The sequence below is a fragment of the Emys orbicularis genome, chromosome 1, assembly GCF_028017835.1.
Source record: "Emys orbicularis isolate rEmyOrb1 chromosome 1, rEmyOrb1.hap1, whole genome shotgun sequence".
Taxonomy (NCBI): domain Eukaryota; kingdom Metazoa; phylum Chordata; order Testudines; family Emydidae; genus Emys; species Emys orbicularis.
The window spans coordinates 246,197,073-246,219,421 of NC_088683.1; the positions used below are offsets into that span (position 1 = coordinate 246,197,073).

The window sequence follows — 22,349 nt, forward strand, 5'->3', positions numbered from 1 at the left end:
AGATGGAAAGATTAACTGTTGCTGTACAGGAAAAGCACAAACTTCTATCAGTTATGCTCTTTTCCAGCATGATGGAAATATCACTGTAATTACTAATTAAAGAACCTTATGTAGAGATGTTTAGTATAGGACAGATTTATTAGAATCGTACTAGTGCCTAGCTGGTTGGCACTTGTTATAACAATAAGTACTGACCAGAACAGAGAACTTCTAGAGGGTACGTTAAATACACTTGCTGTCACCGCATTTCTGTTCTGTTTATACTCAGGGCTAGGGATTATCTCCCTGATCTCTCTGTAAAAATCTATCAATAGCAGAGCATGCACAGTTGGGCATTTTAGGTTAATTCCCTCACCTTTTTTTTTTTTTTGTTCCTCTACCTATACATGAAGTGAGGGAAATGAAAAAGCTAAATTGACTCTTTATTTCTCTCTCTCAAAGGTTATGACCAAAGTGTGCATAACCACAAGGGATGGTAAAATGGAAGATAGAACTACATAGATATTGTTATGGAAGAAAAAAATCTTGCTGTATGAGCAAGTGAGTCAAAAGAATTGATTATAAAAAGATATCTGTTTGGTTCTTATCTAATCCAATTCCTATCATATATCCATATTGCCACTAGACTCCCACATTCCATCTGATCACCCGGGAGACATTTCCCCTGGTTTCTGATTGGAAGATTTAGGAAACCCCCCACAAGTTGCCCTTCATCTTCTGAGAGGCAAATCCAGCCCCCTCCTTTTGAGCTGCAGGAGGCCCCTTGGCAAGGGAACTTATGTAGTTATGCAGCACTGTTGGAAGGGGGCCGGATATGAGTCCACTGGGCTTCTGTTGCTGTTTTTGTTGGTTTTGTGGACTGTTGTTTTAATCATTCGTCAGGATGCACAGAGAGCTTTTTTGTCTTGTGTACTCAAATGGAAATAAATATATTCCTGACTCTGCCAATGACCAATCATATAATCCTGGACAAGCCATTTAATATTTCTGTCTGCCAAACTGCCCCTCTGTAAAACAGCTCTAATCATGTTGAGCATCCTCCTAAGGGTGCTGTGAGAATTAGTATTTGTAAATTGCTATAAAATGCTAGGATTGAATACCTACTCTGATAGACCCAGGCCAGTTGGGTACAACAAAGTAGTCTTATTGGTAGCCAGAAAGTGGCTCCCTGCACTGCCAAAGGACCTCCCCCCAGCCTAAGGGGAGGATCCACAGGACCTGGATAACGAAGTAATTCTGGGGGACAACAAATGAAATAACAGGGACAGGAGTGTGGTCAAAGGGCTAAACGTAGGAAACCTAATGGGGACACCGAGCAGAGAACCCCGGACAGCACCCACTGCTCCTTGAAGGCGTCAAGGGAGCCAGCGGACACCGCCCAGAGGAACTCTGCCTGGATGCGTGAATGGACTGAGGAGCAGAAATAGGCCCCACAGTCGCAGGAACTCCCGTCGGCCAACCTCCTCTCCCTGGTTTTGTAAATGGCCAGTTTGGTCAGGGCCAAGAGGAGGTTGACAAGGAGGTCCCGCGACTTTGTGGGGCCTCGGATGGGGAGTGCATAAATGAACAGATGAGGGGAAAAATGCAACCAAAAATGTAATAATATATCGAAGCCGGAATAGGGGCTGCAACCTGGCACACTCTAGGTAAACGTGTGCCATGGTCTCCCTCACGCCACAGAAGGGGCAGTACAACAAAGTAGTAGAAGGCAGATATACTGGCCACTGGATTAACAGTTTTCTGTTCCCTGACTGACCAGAGCAGGGGCTGCTCCAGGCTAATGAGAACACCTGACTCCAATTAACCTGCAAAGAGTCAGGTGAGGCCATTAAGGTAATGTGAACACCTGACTCTAATTAAGGCCCTTTTGATACTATAAAAGGGCTCACTCCAGTCAGGCTGAAGAGAGCCAAGGAGCCAGAGGAGAGGAAGTGTGGCTGAAGGGCTGGTTAATGAAGACACTCTCAATCCATTGGTAAGGGAGCCCTAAGGTAAGGGTGAAGAAGAGAGAAGTGGGAGAGCTGTGGGGAAGTGGCCCAGGGAAATGTAGCAACTCTGGCAGTGAAAGGTCGGCTGCCAATAGCTGCTACCATTAGGTTCCCTGGGGCAGAAACCAGGGTAAAGGACGGGCCTGGGTTCCCCCCAACCTGCCACTACAGAAACATCTCCTGGGAGGGGAAGACAGGCCCCTGTCAGGACAGGAGGCTAAACTGTTCTGAAATAAGCCCCTAGGGACAACAGAGACTGTGGGAGTTCTCTCATCAACCTCCTTGCTGGCTTATGATGAAAAGGGCTCAGTAGACTGTAACCCTGGCCCTAGAGAGAGAAGGGCTATGTGGAGGGTTGCAGTGAGCCACTGAGGCTAGCATAAACCACCTAGAAGTGCGGGACCCACGGGGACATGGTCAGAGCTCTGCCACACTACATTAGAACTGAGCCTGAACCAAAACCCTGGACCTGAACATTCCTGATCTTTGTCAAAGTTTGGATCCGGATCTTAACTTTGCAAATCAAGCCCATCATTAATAGAAACACAAAATATTTCTATCTAGACAATGGTGTATCTTTTCCACAGAAAGAAAAAGAGGACTCACTTCCAATGTCTGGCCGTAGCTTTTTGTCGTATTCCCTCAGCAACTTGTTTAATATGAGAGTCGCATCTGTGTCTTGCGTTTTTGGAGCTAATACCCATTTCTGGTTGCCTGTTACATCTTCATATTCATCCTCTTCAACCTTTCTGGAACTGCAATAAAAAAATCAAATGTTATGTTACGTAACTAAAATCTGAATTTACATTGACTAAATCTCAACAGGCACTTCAGTAAGTCTGAGTTCTTTATTCTCTCTCAGCTATCTAGTTTTAGAACTATTTTATTAAAGGAGGTATTTATTGCCAGAAGTAAAAGAGTCTGTGTAGGGGGCACTAACTGAAAATAATTATATAATCCATCTCACACCACTGATTTCTCACTGGAACTTCAATCTGTGGATTAATGCAGGGAGCAGACTAGATCACTTTTTTGAAAAATCAACAGATTAACTGATAGGTAACTGATAACTCACTGGTGACTGGGTAACTGGTAACAGAATTCTATGGTGGGTGAACATCCTGCAGTATTATACTGACTCCTTCAACACAACTGATTCATCTCTTGTACAGCAGGCTAATAAGAATATTAAAAATTCAGCTCTTTTAATACTTCCTGATCGTTTCATCCTATTAATAAATTATTACACTCTCAATGTTTTCTGAATTTCAGAACTTAATGCAGTACAAGGGTTAGAATTAAGTACATGCTTCTTGAATGTAATATGAATTATCACAAGTACATAAATAAGTTGCATAAGTCTGTTTGAATCTCAGAGTCTAAGCCATTCTGTTTTTATAGTTCTGTATTTTGGGCATTTCAGATTCTTCTTTCTACAAGAGGTAGATTATCTTTGTTATGTGAATAAGGCATTAAAATAAGTTGACAACTAATAATTGTCCAGAAACTTTAGCTAGTGCCATAGGTGCTGGAACTAAGAGTGTGGGGGGTGCAGCTGCACCCCCTGGCTTTAAGTGGTTTCCATTATATACCGAGTTTACAGTTTGGTTTAATGGCTCTCAGCGCCCCTGCTAGAAAAATTATTCCAGCACACCTGGCTAGCATAGAATGTGGCTGAACATACATGCTGTTTTCACACATGGGAATCCATTTTCATCTGTCCTACCAGTTGCTTTGCAATGCAAAATATTGACTTCAAGCTCTAAAGTCTTTTATGGTTTGGGTTTCAATAGCTTAGAGACCACATCTACTTTATCCATCACATTTGAGAACATCTGGACACAGACTGTCATGAGAGTTGCATATATGCAGTTGGAAGAAGGATGATCTCAGTGGTGGAACCTTGGTCCTGATTCTCCATAGCCTTCTACACTGCCTATGCCATTCTGATTGGGTGTAATTTTACACCCATTTTGCAAAGTGTGAAGAACAACACAAGGTGCAAAGCAGTGGCGAATCAGATGCATAGGCCATATCTACACTAGAGATTTCCCCAAACTAGAGCTATCTATAAAGCTGCATCAGTGCAAGCCCCATATATAGACAAGGTCATAAACTCTTAAACTTGCTTTCTCCCCTTCCTTCAGTACCAATTTGTTGATCTTCTGGGGCAGTTGCAAGTCTTAACTCTTTGCTCAGGCTTTTTATGAAAGGATGAGTTGAGTTAGGCCTAGAATTTATTTGTATTTCTTCTTTGGTGGGTTCAGGAGTACTTTGGGAGGGGGGTGTATAATGACATTGGATTATTTTTATAATGCTTTTAAAAGTCTAGATTGTCTGTCTGTGATGGGCACCATGTATAAATAGAAAAATATCCACAATTATCATAGTGAATAAAGATTTTATTCAGGGTACCATTCTCTGAACCCTTCAAAGAATATACCATATGTGTAAAGGGTTGTGGTTTTTTGGGGGGGTGGGGAGGATGCAGTTTTTTCCCTGTTCATATGAAGCCTATATAGAATTATTTCTAAATTGAGCCACTGGGAATTCTATGTGTGGAAGACTTGTAGGATGAAGCCTGAAAGATATATAACTAAATTGGGAGGGGGGGAGGGAAGCATTTTAAATAATGAAACTTTATTTTCTGGGGCACGAGCTATAACTTTCAGCTCCTCTTGCTCATTGGTATCACTCAATCTAAGATTTTTTTTCTTTGAGACTCCTGATAAGCCAAATATTTGTAATACAACATTTTCAGAATCATTCTTAATCATGCACTATTTTTAGATACACATTTCTTGTGTCCAACAATTAATGATCTGCATTGTTGGATGAACTATGAATGAAAACCAGGCATTTGGACAAATTCTGACCTGCGCTGTATCCTTGCAACCTGATTCCTTCAGTGGAGTTGCATGGGTGTAAATGAGGGCCATGTTCATTCTAGCACATTTTGTATAGTGGTTCACAATTTAGATATTAGCTTCTTTAAACTCATAATCAACAATAATATAACACTTGCCAGATTTTTTAAATCTTCTTCCTCCAGTAAATTGTTTCCCAGAAAGCTACATACTGGAGGTTTGTGTTTGCATCTAGATGCTTGATTGCAACTGGGGGTTGGGAGAGGTAACTAAAATATTCAGAGTAATGTGCTAACTACAGTGATGTGCATTTTATATATATATATATATATATATATATATATATATATATATATATATATATATATATATATATATATATATATATATATATATATTTATTTACAGGCACTTTTATTACCTTTATTTATGTGCTTCTAACCCAATAGGCTCCTACTAAGCATTTAAGATGCATTGTCATCACTAAACTGCTTAGTCCCCACTCCCAGGAGCCGACAACCATATTCCAAGACTTTTCAACAGCCACAGAGAAAGAGGGGCTGTTTTCTAGGTATGTTGTAAAATGGAAAGCAGGGCTGTCGCCCCTCCAAATCCTTATTATGTAACACTAGCTTTTTTCTTATTATTATGAGAGGGAAACAAAACCGTGGTGTACCCCCAAAAACACAACAGAAAAGGAAGCTTGAAATGCTATAGGAAGGTGTTTTCTTTAACGGGGAAAAGTTGTCTGCAGTCTCAGTTTCTAGATCTTGCCATCTGCTCTGAAGAGCTGATTTTAATAAACAATGAGGTAACCATGGGCTTGTGGGGGGTGGAGGAAAAATTATGTCTGCGGGAAATGAGTACCAGATAGTGAGGTGAGCTGAGAAGGGGTCTGAGACGCACTCTCTCCCCAGGGTTTGGTTTACAAAGAAAAAGTCTGAATGTCCACGTAATCAGGAATTCAGCATTTCAGTTTGTGTGTGTGCGTGGGAGAGAAAGCGAGCAAGTTAACTCTCAATGTGTCTGCGCCTTTACACTTCAGTGTGCTGTGTTCAGGGGAGATGCTGCTGGCAGCATTCCCAGCAACTGTTCCATAGGAGACATAATGGTCTTACAGAAAGTTAGCCAGTGAGAAATACTGGGCTGGACTTTGGAGTTTAAACTAAGAGTATTCGCTGTGCAGATTGTCATTTACATGGCAGGTCTGGTGTGCAGGGTATTTACCCCAGCTCTCCTCATTAGAGTTTCCTGAAGAGTTCTTCGTCAGTTTTTCTCCTCCTGGGTCTCAGTCTTTGGTTTCTGTTGTAAGAGATGGCCAATCACCTACGTTTTCAAGTGTTGCATTAAGTATTTTATATTAATAATAATCAGCCACTCCCAGGATCAAGCCCTTAGTGACAGAAACTCCCTCATGGTTAAATGCCCTGAACTTTCCTTGAAAAGCGCGATTCTGCAACACTTACTCACCTGAGTAACTCTTACTCCTGCAGTTCTCCACTTCATTTGAATGGCACTCAGGTGAACAAGGGGTGTTCCTATGAGGAAGGGTTTGCTGGAGATCAGCTCCCAACAGGCTAAGCAGGGGCATACTTACAAACTGCACAATCTCCGGATTGCCAGGATGACATTTCCATAGTGATGTTTCCACGGGGGACTGTTGTGTGGTTATTAAGGTATTATCATAACCCCTTCATACTATTATCAACGGAAAACCTTCCCATGGATAACCCCAGAGGAGAAATTTAGGCAAAAAAATCGTATTGATCTTGCCGAAGAAATCACCATCGTAAGAAATTCAGAGGACCTGTTTGCATCTGTTGCAGTGATAGAACAAGTGAAGCTTGCACTAGCCTTTTGGTTACTGGCTTGGTCGTTGTCTGAGTTACCTTTTCCTGGGCAGACCTTACCAGCTTCCAGCCAGAATATCCCGTTCTTCCCTCGCCTGCTTTCCTTGGCTTTCTTGAATCCTTGAGGCAGGTACTTTGAAGACTAAACCCCTAACTGAATGATACTCCTGACCTAGCCACACGCTGCATAGTACATAAAAGACCCGCGCCATGTCTAGTAAGTGGGTACAGCTGCAGAGAGATCCCAGTTGGCAACCCTCGGGGCTCGGTTAATTCCATGACAAGCGAAGTAATGGGGAAACTTTTTGCAGAGCCAGGTGAAGCGGAGAGATTTTATCCAACTCCGTGGCAGAAGCCTAAGGATCTCAGTTTCTCGAGCCTTAAATTACAATCCTGAGCTCGGGAGTAGTACAAAAACCCGTCCGAGATAACGGCTATTGACAGTGAATGGAGGGATTGGGGGGGGGGGGGGCTGATACCAATTAGCTAGTTTAGCTACACTACAGAGCAGGCAGAATACAAATATTGCAGAGGATAACGGGGGCAAGAGAAAGGGGCGGAATAGCCTCCTGTGTCTCTCGGACTATTTTCCCAACTCTGTGGGTGATATTCCGACATGAGCAACAAACATTACATGGAAGCACCTGGGAGGAAACACGGTAAGGGGCTGCACGGTGCAGACTTACCAGGCTTGAAACACTGCCAGGAGGAAGAAAAGCACCAGCAGCTTAGCTGACATGATCTGAGCAGGTACCAGGTGCAGCAGGATGGAGTAAATGTTGCCGGACGTTCACACGAAAAATAATGAGGCGATGGGATAGCGCTTGGATTCTCTCTCTCCTGGTGTATTCCCAGCTCTAGCCCGGGGGGAGAATATCCCCCTTGCACTGCTCCAAAACCCCAAAGCCAAACACCCAAGGAGACGCTCCCAGTGTAAAGCCGGCTCCACGGGCGGGCAGGTGCTGGGGAGCTCCAGCGCTTCCCCTCGCTGGCAGTCACTGGGCTGGAATAAGGAAGCGGCCCCTCCTGCTTTTCAGAGGTGTATTAGCCAGGCACCTTCGGTGGGGAGCGGCGAGCGAGACCAGGCACCACCAGGACAGCAGGCGGGGTGGGGGGGGAGTAGCGCACCAGCCCCCAAGTGGAAGCCCCCCTCAGCCCGGGCCCTGCCCTGCAGCCAGGCGCTCCGGCCCGAACGCACTGAGCCCCTGGGTCCCTGTCCCTGACCAACAGGTACCAGTGGGGTTGTCCGAAAGGAGCAGAGTCTGCCAGAGAGCCCTTCCCCCACCCCCTGCTCTCCCGCTTCCGTAACGATAGACAGGGGGAGAAGGGAGAGGGAACTCCCTCCCGGTGCAGTTAAATGACAGCCAGCAGCAGGCTTGGTCTCTCCCCCAGAGCCCCGGCGTGGCTGCTGGTGCTGGGCTGGCAGCGTTCCCACCGAGAGGAGCCCATTCTATTCCGTTCGCTCCTGGCGAGGAGGGATCCAAGCCCAGCTTGGCGAGCCGTTGCTGTGGGTTTCCTTGGACGCGCGGGGAGGTCTCTAACAGTTGCAATAATTATAAGGATAGAAACGAGCCTGAGGCGGGGAGGTTCAGATCCCCACAGGCACAACTTGAAGTGGAGGGGAGTGTGTGTGTGTGTGTGTGTGTGTGTGTGCGGTACTGCCTGAATCTGCCCTCCTCTTTGAGACAATTCGGGGTACGGGCCAAAATAGGAACCGTTTGCTTTGCATAGTAATGCGACACTTGTACCCACCCCCAGTCCAACCCGCACTTGGTAACTGTGGCCCCGGATGGGTTTCTATTTAGGACTGTGAATTGAGATCATTGATTTAGATGGTGGTGGTGCATATTACAACAGGTGTACAGTAAAGAACCCAAGTCTCTGATATGTTTGTAATGGGTACGTCTAAATAATGTATTATCCACCATAGGAAATAAGTGTTGAGAAGCAAGTTTGACCCAAAGTGTTTTCAAGCCAACAAACATAATAGCTTGGACCTGAACAGCCTGTGAACCTGAACCTGAAGCTTGGACCTGAACACACTGCGATTAAAAAATATCGTGGACATAATTTTTGATTTACTACTTCAGGTCTGTGCACCTCTGAGGTATCAGACGAATAATACCTACATTACTTTGGAAACAGAACAAAAGCAGCCAAAAGATTTGATTTACATTACACAAATATAGAAACAAGAAATTCTGATAAAAATACATTATATATTCATTTTGTTGTGAAAGTACATCAGGCATATTTTCTTCCTTTCCCTCCTCCAAGGCTTCTAAGTGATCATAAACGACATTAAATGAAAAAAAGAGTTATACATTAAATTGTAATCTTGTGCTCAGAATAACTTGTAATGTGAAGTCTAAAAAATAGTTACAGAGATAACTAGAAGGATTTACAAAAACAACAAGGAGTCTGGTGGCACCTTAAAGACTAACAGATGCATCTGAAGAAGTGAGGTTTTTACCCACGAAAGCTTATGCCCAAATAAATCTGTTAGTCTTTAAGGTGGCACCAGACTCCTTGTTGTTTTTGTAGGTACAGACTAACACGGCTACCCCCTGATAGAAGGATTTATGTTCCCGGAGTTATTTATTATTGGAATGATACAGCTTAAAGGAAATCCACCGTGATCCGGGCACTTAACTTCCAATGATGCACATTTCTTGGAACCTATAGTTTCATTTGTCCTATTATACATTAGTTGTTATGTGTTGACTTTATCTAATTGCATTGAATGCAAATTATTATTAATCATCTGTTATCAGATCTGTATCTCTCTCATATCGCCAGCAGGGGAATCCAGGCTAACTGTGGAACCTCCTGTTCTTTGTAACAAGAGGGATCAGAAGTTCAAAGGAAAGCTTTATTTTCATTTTCAGTGCTCTAAAATTCACCATACTGCCTATGTCATAGTGCAGGGCTTTGAAATGTTTATATCAATGAAGAGCCTCTTTTGCGATGCTTTGATATGCTCATTTGAAAGGTTATCTGCAATTATCAACAATTTTTTTCGGATAAATGACCATATTTCAGGTGTCTAAAACAGTTTAAGGTAGATTTATAAAGGTATGTTATTGAAGGAATTGATTTAGTACCTTTGCATAACTCATTGTTCCTAAACGGAACTATTGATATCTTAGGTCTCAGTGAAAGGTGGCTCTTCCTTCAACAATGTAGCATATGGTATATAATATACATGCATTTGTCTTCCCTATTGGAAAGTATATTATCTAAATTTAAAGTTCATCTTAAACTCCCACCTTAACGATCCTGGCGATTTGGGAAGAGAGGCAAGCGGGTTATATAAACAACGGTTTTACAAATACCAGCCACACTTTTGCCAGCTCTAAGGACATAAGGAAATTGCATCGTAGCAGACTGTCCGAGGACGCCTGCTAAAGCGGACACACTGCTCAGAAAAACCTGCACCGGAGCTGGATACAACATTGTGTGCACTTATTCACAGCAGTGAAATCGGGAAAAGTTGGCGCGAGACCTTGCTAGACTGGTGTCCCAGCTGGAATAGGACAGGCGGATGTTCTATCATATGTGGCTCAGGCTGTCTGTCCGGGGATTTCCATTTGTGATGGGGAGTTTCGCAAGTGTTGTTTGTATGCGCATGAGCAGCCTCCGCTCGCTGTTATCGAGTCCCAGCGCCTATCCCCAAATTCAGCACCTGCGGCGTGGCCAGCTCCGGGGGAGCCGCAGCCGGTTAGTGGGCGCGGCATTTCCTGGGCGGCCTCCTGTAGGTTTGTCCAGGTCTGCGAGTGGGGGGATGGTTAACTGTACAGCTACAGAAATGCCCGGAACAATAGGAGACGATCGATACTTGCAAGTCACACAGAGCTGCAGGGTCCCACTTCCAACGCGTGCTGAAGAGTTCGTCTTTGGGAGCAGCGGATGCGGAAACCCAGACTGATGTCACTCTACCCCAGGGGCGAGGGAAATGTGTCCTAGAGCTAAGAGGCGAGTCTCTCCTGCTCACGGGCAGGAGTGTAACATCATCCCGCTGCTTCTCCTTCTTCTGGTGACAAGGAAGAGCTGCTACTCGCACGATTCTTCCTTGGCTGCAGGAGCCTCTTGCGGCTGCCCTGAGAAATACTTCTTAGCAAACACTTGGAGAGGGGCTTTGCTTTCCTTTTCCATCTGAGCTCACTAGTAGATTCTGCTAGGGGCAAGCCACGTGAAGCACTGGTTATAGGCGATTTGCAAGCAATCCCAGGGTAACGCCGGATCCTCCAGCAGCTGTCTGAAAGGCTGCGGTTTAATAGCAGGAGGCAAGTGCTCACCAGGAAAAAAAGTGTGGGGAGACAGGTTTTTAAAATGAGCAGTAGATGGGGAGTTTTGGTAAGGAAGCCCGTCCTGCCAGCCGCCACAGACTGAAAGCGGTTTAGCTCTTAAAGCTGAAGTGCTGATCATCTCGTCCTCAGGGGGTCCCCTCTAGAAAAACTTGTAATCAAACAAAAGGTGGTTGCTGGGTCCATAATGCACAAGTATGTCAACGGCCCACTTCATCTTGAATGGTCCCTTCGTTTAGTGGAAGTCGTTAGCACATCTTCTATTTGCTCCACCTTGTTCTTCACTGAGACCCTTTCCCAGACCTGGAGAAGAGCTCTGTGTAGCTGGGAAGCTCCTCTCTTTCACCAGCAGAAGTTGGTCCAATAAAAGATATTACCTCATCCACCTTGTCTCTCTAATAGCCCAAGGGGATTTAAATAGCTGGGCGTCACCACCAAACAATGATGGAACTGGCTCCTCTGTTTTCTTTCCAGTACAGCAGAGGCAGCAACTTTAATCTTATACAGAAGCACCTCTGGTGTAATATACCTCCTATAGAAAAGGCTCCAGTGCCTGTTTCTGGGTGAAGCTTGTTCCTATAACTAGCTCAGGGCCTGATTCACCACTGCCTTGCTTCACTCCCATAACTCCATCAAAATCAATCCATGTACTGTCACCTAGAACTGGAGTTAAGCAGTGAGGAATCAGTCCCTTACTTCCCCCCTACCCTTTACAGCATACAAGCCAGTTAGCCTTGTCCACCCTTCCCATTCCCATCCTATTGTCTCTTCCATCCACTTCTCATGTTGTCCCAAATGAGATTCTAAACTCTTTGATGCAGAGACCCTGTCTTCAAGCATAAGTACCCTTAAAAGTTTTCTGGGCATAGCTATGGTGGTTATGGGTGTGATTTTTATCAACGTAGCTATACCAGCCAAACCCCTAGTGTAAAAGCATAAAAGCACTTTTGCCTGAATAACTTGTTTTGTTCCCTGAACTAGAATAAGCTATCCAGGCAAACACACTTTTATGCTAGTATAATATGTCTACTCTAGGAGTGTTTTACTGGTTTATACCCGCAAAACCCTTCTAGTGCAGACAAGGCCTTCACCATACAGCACAATGGAACTCAGGTCCTGATTGTGGCCTCTGGGCATTGTTACTGCAGTACAAATAATAGCAGTGCTGCAAATCCTAGTACATTTCTTCTGTTGCATTGAAATACACACGCATGTGGATCATTTACTGTTCCATTGCAGCAGCCTCAATGGATGCTATCAAAGAAAGCAGAAACCCTTCTAGCACACCTGTCCAACTGTACAGTGGGGGGTCTACATTGAAGAAAAATCCCTTCCTGGTATTCACAAATGATTACCTTGCAACCTGAAGCAAGAGAACTGATTGCTGTTGTTAGGCAAGCAGATAGTGCTACAAGTGTTATACGTTATCATCAAATCAGCCAGCCCTTTACAAAACTCCTCTTGTGCTGTTTAACTGAATGGTCTCCTGTGGTAATGAATTACAGAACTCAACTATAACTTCATAGTGCTGTATTACCCATCCTTCATTCTAAATATATTGTAAGCAAGAGTCCCCTTATTTCTGTAATAGAGAAAAAATAGACCTGATCCCACTGTGATCCTGCACCCCATATTCTTCTCAGTGATATGAGTATGATATGATTATGACATAATTATGATGTATTTTATGCAAGATAAGTCATGTGAGGTGTCATTGGAAAGGTTATGATTTGCTGAACATGATTATCCTATTTGTATGTATGTATCATTTTTGGATCTGAAGTTATGAATATTGACTATGTCTCTGCATTTCCAATGTAGTTACACCCGGGAATGCCACTAGACAAGATGCTTTCATTCTAGACAGTGGTTTGGAAACGGGCCATTAGGAAAACAATTGGCCTTAGGAGAAGCTTATCTCCCACCTGGGGAGCCTTCCTGAGAATGCTACAGACAGCCTCTGAGTAATGGCTGCTATGACTCTACAAAGACATGTGTTGTGACCACATGTCTCTAGATTCCATCTTGGGATGTCAATGTTTTTCCACAGACAGGTCTGGGGAGCAAGCTCTGAAACAAAGGGTTCTCACCCTGCAAAAGCTATATAAGGTGGGGAGTGACATCATCTGGTTGTTGCCCTTGCTGTCGCCTTCATATGCAGCGGCTGGTCAAAGTGCCTGAATGTAACTGCAGCTGGGTGTGTCCCTAACTGTATCTATATTGGTGAAAATGCAGGCTAGAGAGGGCTTTGTAGCTTGTCACAGCAATACAGTGTAAAAGGGAGCCCAGGCTAGTGGGCCGGGGGGCTCAGTGGTACCCCAGTTCCAGGTGGCACCCCGGAGGGAACCCATCACACCAACACCAACCACAGTTTAAGGGAGTCTCTCTGTTGCTGTCAGTGGATTTTGGATCAGGACCAAAAGAAGGAAATGAGCATTTTACTCCACCATTTATAACATTAACTATCTCAGTCTAGTTCTTGTTCACTTTTTTGTTCTTTTGTACTGATATCCTCTTCCTCATGCATTTAAATACACCATTTGCCTTCTCTGAACCTATTCCAGCTTTGCTATATTAAAGTGACATGATCATTATTAAAAACAACACCCCAACAAAAGGACATACTATTGTTTTATTTAATGGCATAGTATTTATATGTTCTTGTGATAAATGAAGGGGGGGAGGTAGCTTCCTTTTATGGATACCCAGCCAGGCAGTAGCTATAAAATCCCTCTTAGTAGCTGTTCTCTAATTGCTCTACCTGTAAAGGGTTAAAAAGTCTCACTGCGATGCATAGGTAAAAGGAAGTGAGTGGGCACCTGGCCTAAAGAGCCAATGGAACTTTTTAAAATTGAAAAAAGACTCCCCTATTGTCTGTCTGTTGTTCTCCCGGGGAGATGTGAAGAGGACAGCAGCTATGCTGTAAGAGCTTGGGCCAGTTATGAAAGATCATCAGGATCATACCTAGAAACTATTCATTTAAAACCCCAGATATGTAAGTAGATCAGGAAATGTCTAGGAAGACACAATTAGGTTTATCGCTTTTATTTCATTATGGCTTGTGGATTTCTCTGTGCTAAACCCAGGTGCTTTTGTTTTGCTTGTAACCTTTAAGCTGGATCTCAAGAAAGCTATTCTTGGTGCTTAATTCTTGTAATTGCTCTTTTAAAATCTAGCAGTAGCCTGAGTTCCCAGATGTATTTTATTTCTTTTTTTTTAGTTAATAAAATTTGCCTTTTTTAAGAACAGAATTGGATTTTTGTGTCTTAAGAGGTTTGTGCACATGTTGTTTAATTAGCTGGTGGCAACAGCTGATTTCCCTTTTTTTTCTTCTCAGCTCTTCCCCGGAGGGGGGAGAAAGGGCTTGAGGGTACTCCACAGGAAGGAATTCCCAAGTGCACCTTCCTGGGTTCTCAAAGGGGTTCTGCACTTGGGTGGTGGCAACATCTACCCATCCAAGGTCAGAGAAAAGCTGTAAGCTTGGGAGTTTAATACAAGCCTGGAATGGCCAGTATTAATTTTTAGAATCCTTGTGGGCCCCCACCTTCTGCACTCGAAGTGCCAGAGTGGGGAATCAGCCTTGACAGTTCTATATAATAAATTATATCTATTTTGTAATTTATCTTTAACTGCTGTTTCACACAGCGCAGACATCTTTTACTGAGCTACCAATAAAGACGCCAAATCTTTTATCTCGGCTAATGAGGCCAAGTCTAAATATGATACATTCCCTCCCCAAAAGCCTGTTGCTGTAGCATCTCAGCACCTCACAATCTTTTAATGTCTTTACTCAGAGCACCCCTGCAAGGGAAGGATGTGGTGTTATCCCCATTTCACAGGCGGGAACCTGAGACACAAAGAGATTTGTCCAGAGATCATAGAGCAGTGGTCCCCAAACTTTTCAGGGTCACTTCCACCCTTACTCCTGTTCTCCCGCCGGAGCCGGGGCTGGGAGTCCCGGGGGGGGGGGGAGTGGACAGGGGTAAAGGGATGAGGCTGAGGCTGGGGCTGCAGCTGGGGGCAGATCTGGAGCCAAGGCTGGGAATGGAGCCATGACCAGGGGCTGAGGCTGGGGGCGAGTCTGGGGACAGAGCTGGGAATGGAGCCACAGCCAGGGGATGGGGTCGGACTTGGGGTGGGGCTAGGGCTGGGACCAGGGCCTGGCTGGGGGCGGAGCTGCAGCTGGGCTTCGCTCAGGGGCCGCAACTGGAGGTGGGGACGAAGCAGAGCTGGGGGTGGAGCGGAGCTGGGTGGTGCTCCCGCCCTACCCCTGTGGGGGTGGCCCAGGTCCTGTCACGCCCCCCCCCAAACATTCCCCGTGTCCCCCCTAGGGAGGTGCACCCCTCAGATGAGGATCTCTATCATAGAGGAAGTCTGGGGAAGATGAAGTAACAGAACCTTGCTCTCCTGAGCCCCAGGCTAGTGTTCTAACCGCTGGACCATCCTTCCACCACAGCCCATCAGCATATATGAAAAGTTTGAGCTATTTTTTTCCAAGGTTTATTATTTTAAAGTTTCCCAAGTGTAAATTTCATCTGTCATCGTTCTGTCCAATATGCTCAAATCCATGTGGAGGTTCTTGCAATTCTTCAAACTTCCACCTGACTGAAACAAATGACTTAGCAGCACCCATAAACTTTCCTAATTTTCTTGCAGGCCTCTGAATGTTTCTGATATTACACAAGATACTGGCCCCTGGCCTGTGTTCCCTGTTGTTGGCAGTAGAATCCATCTAACAGGTCCCAGTAATCAGTGATTAAACACCACTGTGGGCAGTCCCTGTTAATTTCTCTTTCCCCTACGGTGTGGTTATTAATTGGTTTTGTCCTTGTACATATTCTCTTTTTAATGCACAAGATTTTGTCCTTAGACCCCAAGATATTTCCTCCCTCACTCCCACCAATATCACTGCTCTACAGCCAAAATGCTTCTGAAATAAATGTAGTCAAACTTTACTAATTCTGGGTCACTGAGAGCGAAAATGATGCTTAAAATTGTTGATTGGCTCTAGTTTTCAAGATATGCTATTGGGTCAGTATATACGACCCTTGACTTGGGAATGGCGGAGGATAAGTGAGTTATAAAGGGAAGGGATCTCAATTTAAACCAGAAATGACTAAAATACATCTTTGACTGGATCTATGAATAAATCTATGACTGGGTTTGGACAGTACTTGCTTTTTAGGCAAAACAATGAATGATGCAATCTGAAGCTGGTATTGCGTCATACATGATATGAATTGCATCATGTTATTCCTAGAAGTCATGGATGATGCAATCATAACGAAGCTTACATCACTCTGCTGAACAAATTGCCCTATATCAGCTCTAGAAGTCATACAGTGTCGTGCTCTCTTATTTGTCAGTGTTTGATTTTGCAAAGTGACACATTTCTGTTTAGCCAAAGTGAGCAGAGATGCCTCGTACTTGTGTGAACAGTGCAGATAACTTCTGTTATGTTTGTGGTGAAGTGACTTTTGCATCACAAAAGCGCAGTATAACCACTATGGTTAAGAAACCCTATCACCTTTATTTTGGCTGCAAAATTGGAGATCAGGACTAGAGGTGGGCCCCACACATATGCTGCAACACTTGTGCAACAAATCTTCGCCAGTGGTTGAACAGGAAAAGAAAATCTATGCCTTTTGCAGTGCCAATGATTTGGAGAGAGCCAACAGATCATACCAGCAATTGTTACTTCTGCATGGTGCCTCCAGTTGGGAAAGGTGTGTCAAAGAAGAAAAAGTGGACTGTGCATTATCCAAACATGCCATCAGCTATACGCCCAGTACCCCACGGAGAAGTTCCTGATGCACCAGAATCATTCTCACTTGAGTCAGACGAGGAAGAGGAAGAGGATGAAACTTCTGGTCCTGAACCATCAATGTCACAGGACCCACATTTTCTCCCCTCCTCCTCCTCTGAACCACACCTCATAACACAAGGTGAACTGAATGACCTTGTCAGGGATTTGGAACTACCCAAGAGTAAGGCAGAGCTGTTGGGCTCCAGACTACAGCAGTGGAATCTCCTGGCAGGTGATGTTAGGGTTTCCATGTTCCGTGACCGTCAAATGATCTTGTCCCATTCTTCTTCATGGAAGGTGATCTTGTAGCCTGCAACAACATCGATGGTGTGATGGCAGCCCTCAACATCGTTCATGATCCAGATGAGTGGAGACTGTTCATTGATTCATCGAAGACGAGTCTTAAAGCTGTTTTACTGCATAATGGCAATGTTTTGCCATCAATTCCAGTTGGTCATGCAGTCCATATGAAGGAAACCTATGACAACATGAAACAACTTTTGAGGTGCATAAACTATGACCAACATCAGTGGCAGCTTTGTGGCGATTTGAAGGTTGTTGCTCTCTTGCTTGGTCTGCAGACTGGATACACAAAGTACTGCTGTTTTCTCTGCGAATGGGATAGTCGTGCAAGAGATTCCCACTACATCAAGAAAGATTGGCCACTCCGCCAGTCATTGGAGCCTGGGAGGAAAAGTGTTCAGCATCCACCACTTGTTGAATCAAGGAAGATTTTGTTACCACCCTTACACATCAAGCTGGGTCTGATGAAGAACTTTGTCAAGGCCATTGACAAAACACAAGCAGCTTTCAAGTACCTCCATGGAAAATTTCGAAGGTTAAGTGAAGCTAAGATAAAGGAAGGTGTCTTTGTTGGTCCTCAGATTCGTGAACTTCTTCGAGATGATGCATTTGACCATGTGCTGCGCGGCAAGGAAAAGACGGCATGAAAAGCCTTCCAGTTAGTGGCAATAAATTTTCTCGGAAACAACAAGGCAGACAACTACAGGTTGTTGGTGGAAAACCTCCTCAAGGCATACAAAAGCCTTGGTTGCAACATGTCACTAAAGATACATTTTTTGCACTCTCATCTAGATTTTTTTCCACTGAACTGCGGAGCAGTGAGCGAGGAGCACGGCGAGCGATTTCACCAGGACATTGCAACAATGGAGAAACGCTATCAGGGCAAATGGAGCCCATCAATGCTTGCAGACTATTGCTGGACAGTGACAAGAGATGCTCCATTTAATGAATACAAGAGACAAGCCAAGAAGCGCCGAGTAGACACTGAATAGGACTAAACTATGTACAGAATAGTTTTTTGCCTTTTGTTTCATAATAAATTTTATTTATATAACCCTTTTGCTGATTTTTAAAGTGTTACATAAACAGGACAGGTGAAATATTATCATGTAAAGCAACCATAAACACATGAAAAGACCTAGACCTATGATTAAAACTCTACTATCTACACAATATACATAGACATAAAATGTAAAAACTTAAATATCTTAGAAACAGTAGCCAATCAGTTGTTTTAATTGTCATATTTGAATTCAGCACATCAAAATACATAATAAATAGCACATTTTATCTCTGAAGCAGACGACTTCTCAAAAATTGTAGACCAGTGAATATTAAACACTTCTTACCTTTCTCTGGAGGCAAATCCTCTCTAAAGCATAGAGGGGGTAGGGGAATGCAGTTCACACCCACCCATATATTTTACACATCAACCAAACTCCTAGAAACTTTATACTAAAAAGAAACCAGACAAAGGGCTCAGTCCTGCAAACACTTGATCACTTGAGCAACTATACACATGTGACTAGTTCCATCTAAGTAAAGGTGACTCTTCATCTGAGGAAATGTACTCAGAGAGGTAGGTATTTGCGCTGAGTTTAAGCATGGGAACCAAAAAGTGTAAGTGATCGTTCAAGAGTAATTGTAAGCAGCCCGAGAAAGGATAATTTAAAAATAATCATCTTTCACCAAAGTATCAAACTGGGCCTCTTTTTATAATGTAAGATATAACACAGCAAAACAAAAAGACCTCTTTGGATCCCACTCACTCCTGCATAGGAATAACCCACATAAGGGAGAGGAAACATTGGAGTTGCCACTCACTGAATATCCTACTCGTTCTTCCATTCCCTTTGATCCCAGATGTAGTCGAGCAACCTCATAAAAAATTGTTGGGCACCAGGAGAGAGAATGCATGAGACCACACTGAAAGGAACACAGAAGAGTAAGAATTGAGGGCACATGTCCCTTTCATTCCACCTTCCTCCTCCCCAGTGGTTGCAGCTATACGCTGAAAGAAACAGGGTACTCCTTATGTCGGGGATCCCTTAAATGCATGAAGTTTGCAGGAGCCAAGGGCCAGCCACTAAAACCATCCTATCTTTCCAGTTAAAACACTGCAGAGCAGAATATTGAACCCTGGTCTCCTGTGTCCCAGGCTACCAGCCTAGTCACTGGACCCTCTTCCTCTCTACTGTTTTTCTGATAACTTCCACTCTGTTCTTTGGCCCTGTTGGCTCTTGCTGGTTTTGAGAGAGCACAGTTCCTGTAGCTCCCCCAGGATCCTCCCTAAAGATGCGATCCTATAACATGGATGGTAGAGCAGCAAAACTTACTACACCTTTCATTTATAATCTGCTGTTTCCCTTCAGGAGTTTCAGAGTGGTGAAATGGGGTAAGGCAAGGAAGAAGCCAGAGAATTCCAGCCACTTCTCCAACCCCTGGCCTGTTCATTACCTCTCTATGGAGTAGAAGCCTTAAAAAGGACTTGCCAAAAATTGGTAGGGAAAAGAGAAGCCTGCAGTGCAGGTTGGGCACAGCCTCCCCAACACACACATTCAGAATGCACTCAGGGCCTGATTCTGCAAACATTGACACATTATTAATAACTGTATTTACATATTCAGTAGCTCTACTGGCATCAGTGAGAGTACTCGTATGCACACTATTACTTGTGTGTGTTTGCTGGATTAGGTCCTTAGCTGGCTTAAAGCTAAACATTCAGTATGTAAGTTTTCCCAAAATGATAAGCTAGAAATGGAGGACATTTTGCAACCAAGTATTGAATGCATTTTTTTTATTTAAACATTAAGATTAAATTACAAAAGCTACTGGAGCAATGGAGCAGTCATGCCAAACTTCTAAAAAAAAGTTGAAAACTCAAATTACACTTTCTTATTCATGGTTGAAGCAAAACACATGGGCAGCAGCAAGGAGGTTATAGAAAAGTTTCAGACAAAGACCAAAATGCCCGTATTGTCTCTGAAAGACCTGGCTGTCATGAAGAGTAGCTTTCTTTCTCTGACACCCTTTTTTGTGTTGGGTGATTGTTTTCTTGTTATTGGGAATAAGAAATAATCATTATTTCAGAGGCATCTCTGTTCATACAACATCATCTTCTTCAATGGAAGATGTTGGCCAAACGCTGGTTATGTTACCCTAATGAAAGTATATATTAAGGACATTAATGTTTTATCTGCACAGTATGTTCTTAGTCTATTTTTAAAGATAATTTTGTGCAATGCATGCCTAATTTTTGCAATAAACAATGAGAATTACCAGAGAAAAATGTAGTTGGAGTGTGAAAAAGCTGACTTTCCCCCCTAAGGATAAGATTCTACAACCTTTATTTACATTGAGTAGCACCTTGCTCCTCCGCAGTCCCACAAAAATCTGTGACCCAGATTCTCAGGTAGTGTAAATTAGCATAGTTCCATTCAGCACTAGGTACTATGTCCATGTCCACTGGTTGAGTATCTGGATTGATGGGATTATTTGTGGAATAAGGTGCTCCTTGGAGAGAGTAAGGGTGGTGGAATGTGACCCTACATGAGAATTATTACATTTACAACCTGCATTATTCATGGTACCCTATCAGATGACAATAATGGAACATTTCTGTAAAATATAGGTTACGCCTATGTATGTCTGATGTACATTAGACATATAAAAACTTCAGATCTGTAATACACTTGAACAGTTAAAAATATAACTTATTTTATTTATAAACTATCAATGTAAGATACTGTGCAGCATAGAAGCCATGTTCTATGACTTCTCTTGTGTTCTTCTAAAAAGCTCTGTGGCTGTAATTATTAATGTCACTGTCTCTGAAACATCTGCTGTTACATGTAGAAACAATCAAGGCAATATTATTTGTACATATTATTAAACATGCAAAAACTTCCTGAAGAATATTGCTCAAGTATAGAAAGTTTTCTGGCCTTCATATTCTCCGTGGTAGCATTTGCTTTATTAATATGGCTCACGTGTGGTTTTGGAGTCCTTCAGTTTATTTTGGAGAAGTAGCATCTTTAATAACAGGTTCCCTATTCAAATATGTGGCCCAATAGACTAAATTAAAAGTTCCAAACAATACTGGAAAAACTATTCGGGATATTTTGTCAATCTTACTGATGCTGTTATAAGTCTTTTTGCTTTCAGCAGGCTTTTCTTCTGCAGATTTCACTGCAACAGTTGCAGCGCTTGAGATGACTGATGGGGCTGAGTCCTTTGGTACGTTTGGTGTGGGGGCTGTCCTTCCAGCACTGTAAGCATTAATTGATTTGTTTCCTAGTAATTGTCGCTCTTTTCTCTGTAATATAAATAAGGAAATACCATTTGGCGTAGAAGGCACGTGAAAACATGTTCTCAGGGATTAAACAAAAATATCAGTTTAGTACTCAATCATGCAAACTGTTCACTAGTTGTTCTCATTTCAAATCCCAACAAACTATTTATGTCCTGATCTTGCCGCCCTTACTCAAACAAAACTTCCACTGACATCAGTGAACGCTGAACAAGGCCCTCAAGACTGGGTCTCAGATTAGCATGTAAATTAGCAGAATCCTTTATCGATGTGATCCTCGCCTTGGGTCAGTGCTTAATTTGTGCCGGGCCGGCACCTCTGTGCTTGCTGCATCAGTCACGAAAGTAGCTTTTGTCTTGGTATTTAGTTATTTCACAGGGGATTGATATAAGGTATATTGCCTGCAAATATTATCTTTCTTTATGAGATCATTTGATAAAGCACATTAGAATAGCCCTTATTACTGACAATAGTCACCAAAGTGCCCAGTAAAGTCCTGATGCTGAAAATACTTATACATGTAACTTTCACATGGGAGTAGTTTCAATGAAGTTGACAGGATTACTCCTGTGAATAAAGTTATGCTTGTAAGCACTAAATAGTCTAAGTATTTGCACACAGGGCCTACATTTGTAATAACTCTGGATATATTGCAGTTGAAATGTTCATGCTTTCATATTGTATTTTTGTTTGTATTGCATTTATGGCGATTGTTGTGGGATCCTGATTTACTGAACTCAATGCGAGCTTTCCCACTGATTCAATAACAGCAGGAATGGACTGTCTATATTAATTTTATGCTACATGTTTGTTTAAATTCTTAATTTCAGTGAAGAAAATCCATAGTAATTAGAGCTATAATTGATCTTTTGTTTTGGCATCGGGACTGAAGGAAAAAAATGGTTTCAGATTGATGCAA

The 22,349-nt window shown here is 43.1% G+C and overlaps 2 protein-coding genes across 2 annotated transcripts in view; both read right to left on the reverse strand.

Annotated features, from left to right (window-relative positions):
• Nucleotides 1-7,444, reverse strand: part of GABRG3 (gamma-aminobutyric acid type A receptor subunit gamma3) — a 543,124-nt gene extending 535,680 nt beyond the window's left edge. The window contains exons 1-2 of the mRNA XM_065403796.1: nt 7,392-7,444; nt 2,595-2,743 (exon numbers count right to left, since the gene is read on the reverse strand). Coding sequence (XP_065259868.1) covers nt 2,595-2,743; nt 7,392-7,444 — 202 coding nt within the window. The remainder of the gene's footprint in view (nt 1-2,594; nt 2,744-7,391) is intronic.
• Nucleotides 7,445-21,133: 13,689 nt separating this feature from the next.
• The window catches only part of GABRA5 (gamma-aminobutyric acid type A receptor subunit alpha5), an 87,689-nt gene continuing 86,473 nt past the window's right edge, over nt 21,134-22,349 (reverse strand). Inside the window, exon 9 of the mRNA XM_065423471.1 lies at nt 21,134-21,436. Within this exon, the coding sequence (XP_065279543.1) occupies nt 21,134-21,436 (303 nt within the window). The remainder of the gene's footprint in view (nt 21,437-22,349) is intronic.